This window comes from Terrapene carolina, unplaced genomic scaffold (assembly GCF_002925995.2).
Source record: "Terrapene carolina triunguis isolate 2854851 unplaced genomic scaffold, T_m_triunguis-2.0 Scaffold633, whole genome shotgun sequence".
Taxonomy (NCBI): Eukaryota; Metazoa; Chordata; order Testudines; family Emydidae; genus Terrapene; species Terrapene triunguis.
Window position 1 is genome coordinate 3,410,916 of NW_020664984.1, and position 6,858 is coordinate 3,417,773.

Consider the following 6,858-nt stretch of genomic DNA (forward strand, 5'->3'; position numbering starts at 1 on the left):
CTGGCGAACGATAAGCCAGAGGGATGAGGCCCAGGGCTCCCTCCACCCCATCGTCCCCAGTGCCTCCTCCCCACTGCCCTGGCTAGCTATGGACCAGAGGCTGCGGTGTGACGCAGGGGGTCTCCACAACCCGGCAGAGCTCCCTTCGCACCACTAGAGGGAGCACTGCTGGGCAGGCAGCTAAGTTCCCAGGCTCTCTACCTCGCCGGCCGCTCCCGGGAGAGGGGACCTGGAGCATGGCTTTGTTGTTAGCATAGGGACTGCTCATCTCACAGGGCCTCTGGTCCCCAGCAGCAGCTGCTGCTCCGTGCGGTTGCTGTGGCTGATGTGACGGGGCAGGCAAACCTTGCCCCAGACAGGAAGGGGTTAAAGAGGGAATCTTTTATTTTCAGCATGTATTGGCTTTGGCTTAAGGAACTGTCACCCCACAACGGGTTGAATGCTTTCCAGTGGCTGGGCCAGAGGGCCAGTCACCTTTACAGCCAGAGCAGGCTGAAAATTGCCATGGGGAAACTGAGGCAGAGCTGTGTATCTCCAGCCACAAGGGGGCGTGTTGGGACAGCAGCTCTGTGACAGCATCACAGAAGCGTGATCGCGCAGAGAGGACACTAGCTGCCGGCTGTGTAAATACCACCCAGCCGCAGAGCCATCTCAGAGTACTAGGGGCTGTTCCTTTACATAAATACGCTGCCAAAGCACCCACGGGCGGGGACAGGAGCTGGTAACTAGGCTCCGAGCGAGGGGCTGGCCCGGAGCGGAGCAGGCGGTTACAGGGCGGTGTCGTGATGCTGCGGGCCTGGCGCTTTGGCCTCCCGCGGGTAGTACTCGGCCAGGATGCTCTCGGGGATCCGCTTTAGCAGCTCCTTCGGGAAGATGCGGAGCAGCTGCCAGCCGATGTCCAGCGATTCGAAGATGGTTCTGTTGTCGTAGGGGCCTGGCGAGCGGGACAGAGGCGTGTTGGGAGACTGGCTGCAGACACCTGGGGCCCAAGGGTGGACACCTGCACCACGCCCCAGGAGGGGCTAGAAATGAATGTGGACCCCCGCGCCCCAAGCTGGTCTGGAGAACGGCTAGAGATACGTGAGCACCAGGAGGGCCTAAAGGGCTAAAGAGTCTCACACCCCACCAAGTCCTAGAAAATGGCCAGCGACACCCAGGCCCCAGGAGAGACTGGAGAATGGGAAGGGCCCCCGGGAGGGGCTGGAGAATGGGCGGGGGCCCCGGGCCCCTGGGAGGGGCTGGAGAACGGCCAGAGGGCCCCAGGAGAGACTGGAGAATGGCCAGGGGGCCCTGGGGCCTCGGGGCGGGCTGGAGAATGGGATTCTGGAGACATGGACTACAAAGTTTTTTATGACGGGAGCTTTCAGCCCCTGCTGTCCTGAGCTGGCCGTAGGCTGTGCCCGCAAAGCCCGACGTCGGCTCCACCGCGGGTGTCTTTGCACTGAGCATCACTCGTTTGCGGGCTCTCTGCGGAAGGAGGGCACCGGGCCGCCATGCCGGCCTGCGAGCCAAGGCACTGCCAGCGGGGACCCCCAGCCCGTCCTCTGTAGCTAACAGTGGCTTGCTTCAGCCGTGCCCTTCCCCGCCCTGCTGCAGACGCGTGGGCTCTGCCTGCCCGCTGGGCGCCTGTGCGTGGAGCTGGAAGCCGGGCTCCTTACCCTGGGCGATGAACTGCTTCTCAAACTTTTGCAGGAACTCCAGGTACAGCAGGTCGTCGGCCGACAGCGCCTCCTCCCCGACCACGGCCTTCATGGCCTGCACGTCCTTGCCTATGGCGTAGCAGGCGTACTGGGGGTGCGACCGAAAGGATGGGCCGGTGAATGGGGTGCAGGAGAACTTGCAACAGGGGCGCGTGGGGAGAAATCCACTGAAGATACTACGGTGCTGGGCGCCACGTAAGACAGATTATCCCCCGGGAAGGGCTGCTGTCTTCAATTTGCATGTAAGGAACCGAGGCAGAGACTAGGTGACCGATCCCAGGACACAGGGAGTCCGGGCAGAGCAGGGAATTGATCCGAGTGTCCCAAGCTATCACCCTAACCACTGGACCATACTTCCTCTGGGGAAGTCAGCGCACTTACCCCGGTTCACTGCCGGTGTAACTGAGGGCAGCCTCCGGCTCTCCGTATGAAGGGGAACGAGAGAGGGGTCGGGATGGAGAATCCCTCAGCGGGTACTACTAACGTAACAAATTATTCCTACCCCCTCTTGCTGCACTTACCAGCTGGTTGGAAACGTCACCATGGTCCTTCCGGGTCATCCCCTCCCCGATAGCCGACTTCATCAGGCGGGACAGGGAGGGCAGCACATTTATGGGGGGGTAGATCTGTGGCAGCAGAAAACACATGAACACGACGGCCTTAGCACGCCCTGCACGGCGGGTGTGTTAAGTGCCGGACGGACACCCGCTAGTGAACCCCCCACAAGAAACCTCGGGAGGAGATGGGGATTGTGAGCCCCGTTTTACAGACAGCGGCCAAGCCATTCGCCCAGGCTCACAGGAGCGGCCAGTAGCCCAGCTGGCATTAGAAGGGCGGAGTTCCTGGTGCCCAGGTTTGTGCCCTGGGCAGTAGATCTCGCCTCTCTTTATCACGTGCCTCCTCGCTAGCCAGTCAGCACCCCAGTTCCCCCAAAGCCACGGCTCTGTGCGCCCCTGCGGTTCCAGCCTTGGGGTCATCCCCTTTGGCAGTGGGTTTCCCTGGCTGTGGTCAGAGCCTGAGCCCTCTGCTCCACCCCGAGACACAGAGGGGGAAGGAGCGGCTCTCGGATTCGGGGGCGGCGAACCTGTCTGTTATGGAGCTGTCTGTCCACGTACACCTGCCCTTCCGTGATGAAGCCCGTCAAGTCGGGGATGGGGTGGGTGATGTCTGGGAAGGAAAAGACAGAGCCAATGGTAGCCTGTGAGGCCTGCAAACCACCCAAGGGCTGTGGGCCAAATGAGCCCCCTCCACAAGGAGCCCACCCTCTGACAGCTGGCGTGGTGATGCCAGCCTATGCCCGGCCCAAGAGAACTGTCCTCGGCAGACCCTCACCAGCTCCCCCCCGTAGAGGGTAGGACCACCCCACCCACAATACCACCCCCCGGCACCCTCAGCCAGAACTCCGGCCCCTGCCAGGTAGGGAAGCCCGCGCGAATATTGGCTCTTGGACCGTCTCCATTCCCGATGGATTGTTACAGATGCCAGTCACATGGCAGTGCTTCTCCCTGATTGGACGGCTCAGCCCCCAGCCCACTGATGTGTTACCATTGATGGACAGTTCGGTAATTGCCAAGGAGCCGCGTGATCAGGGAGCCGGATCGGGGCCCGGTGCTGACGCAGGGCCTCAGTGCAAACAGCCCCGGCCTCCTGCTAGTCCCAGGGGACACAGGGTTTGTGGGGGGCAGAGCGGTAGCTCGGGGGAGAACCCCGCTCTGGAACGATCCCAGGAAAAGCCCACGTGTGACGCCCTGCAGACCCGTCCTCCCCTGACGAGTCCCCTCCCAGAGCAGAGGGAGCGCTCCCCCTTCTGACAGCTCCCCAGGGCACTCCCCGTGTAAAGGTCTTCGGAGCCGCATTCGGGCACTGTCCCCTCCCTCCGACGGGATGCTGACAGCGGGGGGGGGGGGAGGGGGGCAGGGCCGCAGCCTGAGTGATTCTGGCAGGCGAATAGGGGAACTTGTGGGACCTCAGATAAGGAACTGGGAGGTGGGGCGGAGGTCATGCATGGGCGGCAGCTTCCCTCTTTCCATTTCCTGCTTCTCGTACACTACAGCCGCAGCCCGGTCCCCCAAAGGGCCCCGGGAGACCTGTGTGCAGGAGTCAGTGAGCGGTGCTGCCCTCTGGGGGCTGGGCCTCGGAGAGGATAAAGGATCTACCACTGCTAGCCGAAGCGAAGGCTGGCGTCCATTAGCTCACAGCTGGTGTTTTGGGTGCTGAAGGAGGCCGGTTCTCGCCCTGCTCCCTGGGGGTCCAGCTGAGTCCGACACCCCCACATCTCCGAGCGTGGGGGCACAGCCGCCTGCTGAGATCCCTCCCCCCATCCGGTGTGGGCCGTGGCCACCGGTTGGGATCCTGGCTGCTAATGCAGCAGCGGCAAATCACCGAGCAACGTGCTGATGCCCCCGGCACCCCCTGTGGCCTGACTGCCGTGGGGGCCGTGGGCTGTTCCGCCGTGTGCCCTTTGCCCCGCCCCGCTCACCGTCGTTGGGCATGGTTAGAATGGGGATCTGCGTGATAGAGCCGTTCCTCCCCTCCACGCGCCCGGCGCGCTCGTAGATGGTGGCCAGGTCGGTGTACATGTAGCCAGGGAAGCCCCTGCGGCCTGGCACCTCCTCCCTGGCTGCCGACACCTAAGGGGAAGAGCCAGGAGCGAGAGTTACTGCTGCCGGCCAGCGGCCATGGGTCCCACCCTCCTGGGATCCGCCGAGGGGCCCTGTGGGGAGGACCTGTCCCAACTTTGGCCCCATCACCGGGTCTGGGATACGGAGCAGGATGCTCCCCCGCCCGGCTGTCCCGTAGGTGCAGCGCCCCCCTCGCGCTCGGGAGGAGCTCCCCGGGAACACCCACAGAGCGACTCTGTTCTCCTTCAACCTCCTCCTGAAAACTCGCCTTTGCCACGATGCCTCCAAAACCCCTTGGCACTGCCTAGGACCCCTCGCTGGCTGGTCACTGGGCTGCCAGCCAGGCTGTTTGCTCAGATTAGCAATCTCCAGGTTCAGGGCCCGAGGGAGGACACCCGACGGGAAACACAAATGTGGTCCCAGGACAGAGACAAGCGTGGACTGGAGTCACTTTCCCCTTCCCCAGCCCCCTGCAATGCACATGTTACCCTGCAGCCGTTGGATGCCGGGTGCAGCCGGGGCGTGAGGCCCAAGGAGCCAGAAGGAAGGAGCTTAGCGAGGAAAGCGAGTCCCAGAAGGTTGTGGGAGAGTTGGCCACGTTCACCCCAACCTGCCAGCTCCCTGGGGTGTATGTGACACTGCCCGAGCCTCCCGTGTGTGCCGGGAGGTGGATGGGAGCAGCTGGAAGGGAGAGGACGGGAGCCAGACACAGGCAGGGGAACTGGGTCACATCACCCCTGAGTGTCCCATTTGAGCCAGAGTCTCCAAAACATTTGTCTCCGAGCCCAAAGGAATCGACTGGGTTTGATGAAGGCGGCAGCTCCCGCTGCTTGTTCACCTGCCTCAGTGGGAGTTGCTGGGGGCTGATCGCCTGGGGACAGTCTGGCCCTCCCTGGGCAGTGGGTACCCAGTCCGGCACCCCCTGGGCAGTGGGACCCAGTCCGGCACCCCCTGGGCAGTGGGACCCAGTCCGGCCTGTTCACAGGCACCTCCAGCTCTTGGGAAGGCTGTGGCCTGAGTCCAGCTGTGGCGTCAGGATGGGAGGCGTCACCGTACTGACCTCCCGCAGGGCCTCGGCGTAGGAGCTCATGTCAGTCAGGATCACCAGGACATGCTTCTCGCACTGGTAGGCCAGGAACTCAGCGGTGGTCAGCGCCAGGCGCGGGGTGATGATGCGCTCGATCCTGCGGGAGGAGACGGCCGTTAGCGGCGGCTGGTCTCGGATGGCATCGCACAGCGTCCCCTGAAAGCGCGTTCACCGCAGCCACGCCGTTCCCCCAAGAGACCAGGGGGCCCATCCCCGCTGGGCATCAGATGGCCCCGCTCTCGCTGACCTTGGAGTTCCCCATCCTCCAATGGCGAGCACCCCAAGCCTGCGGACAGCATCAGCACACACCCACAGGGAGCTGGAACGTCACGGCTGCACCCCTGGGCCATGCAGATCCTGCCCCGCAAAACCAGCCCCTCCCAACTGAGCTAGGAGATGACGCTCCCCTTGCTGGGAGTAGCAGCTGGCCTAGGACGTGCGGGGGAGCAGCTCTGAGTCTGTCTAGCAGAGGGCAGCCGCATCCGCACACCAGCCCGTACGTTACACTCTCAGTAGGAACTGGGCCATCCCCTGGCATGGCAGGGGAACCTGCTCTGGGTGAGCTATCCCTTGGATGCGTTCCCTCTCCGCCACTGGCCACCAGGCCGCATTGCAGTGTGTCCTAACCGCCCTACCCAGCAAAGGGACGAGGGGGGATGGGGGTGGGCATTGTGAAAGGACTTAAAATCTGGAGGCACCTTCTAGTTGCTGGTGGTTTCCTCCTGATGCAGGAGGAGGGCTGCCCAATCTATAGCATCCATGTGGTATGCACCCCATGGAAGAAGAGTGTGAGCTCCGCCCAAAGAGACGAGCTCCTCCCCAGAGTGGCATTTGGGCCCAGGGGGAATGGGCCTACTGACCTCAGTAGAATTACTCCAGAGATAACTAGGCCCAGTGGATCTGACCAGGGCCGGCTCTAGCTTTTTTGCTGCCCCAAGCAGCAAAAAAAAGCGCCGCCCCCAGCCCCCCCCCCCCCCCCCCCCCCGCCAAGCCCCGCGCCGCTGGAGCCCGCCCTCCCCCCCGCCGAGCGCTGCCCCCCCTGGAGCCCACCCGCCGCTGGAGCGCCCCCCCGTGCATTGCCGCCGCGCTCCTCCCGCCGCCCCTTACCAGGTGCCGCCCCAAGCACGTACTTGGGTGCCTGGTGCCTGGAGCCGGCCCTGGATCTGACCCTCCTCTCACTTACACCGGAGCACTTCCATCGACTTCCACAGGGTTACTCCAGCTTTACACCACAGTGAGGGAGATCAGCGCCACCACGAGGATGCCTGTAGCCTCCCAGGTCTCAGTATTATTAATTATTTGTATTACCCATAGGGCCCAGCACCCCTGTCATAGACCAGGACCCCGTCGTGCTTGGCGCTGTATGATATAATTGCTATTAGGTGTATTACGGTAGTGCCCACGAGCCCCAGCCATGGACACACCCCATTGCTCTGGGAGATGTACAATT

General features: G+C 63.2%; 1 protein-coding gene across 1 annotated transcript in view; it reads right to left on the reverse strand.

The window, feature by feature from the left end:
• Positions 1-213: 213 nt before the first annotated feature.
• The window catches only part of ATP6V1B1 (ATPase H+ transporting V1 subunit B1), a 78,374-nt gene continuing 71,729 nt past the window's right edge, over positions 214-6,858 (reverse strand). The window contains exons 10-15 of the mRNA XM_026659546.1: positions 5,382-5,505; positions 4,180-4,330; positions 2,785-2,867; positions 2,222-2,326; positions 1,659-1,788; positions 214-934 (exon numbers count right to left, since the gene is read on the reverse strand). Coding sequence (XP_026515331.1) covers positions 768-934; positions 1,659-1,788; positions 2,222-2,326; positions 2,785-2,867; positions 4,180-4,330; positions 5,382-5,505 — 760 coding nt within the window. The 3' untranslated portion in view covers positions 214-767. The remainder of the gene's footprint in view (positions 935-1,658; positions 1,789-2,221; positions 2,327-2,784; positions 2,868-4,179; positions 4,331-5,381; positions 5,506-6,858) is intronic.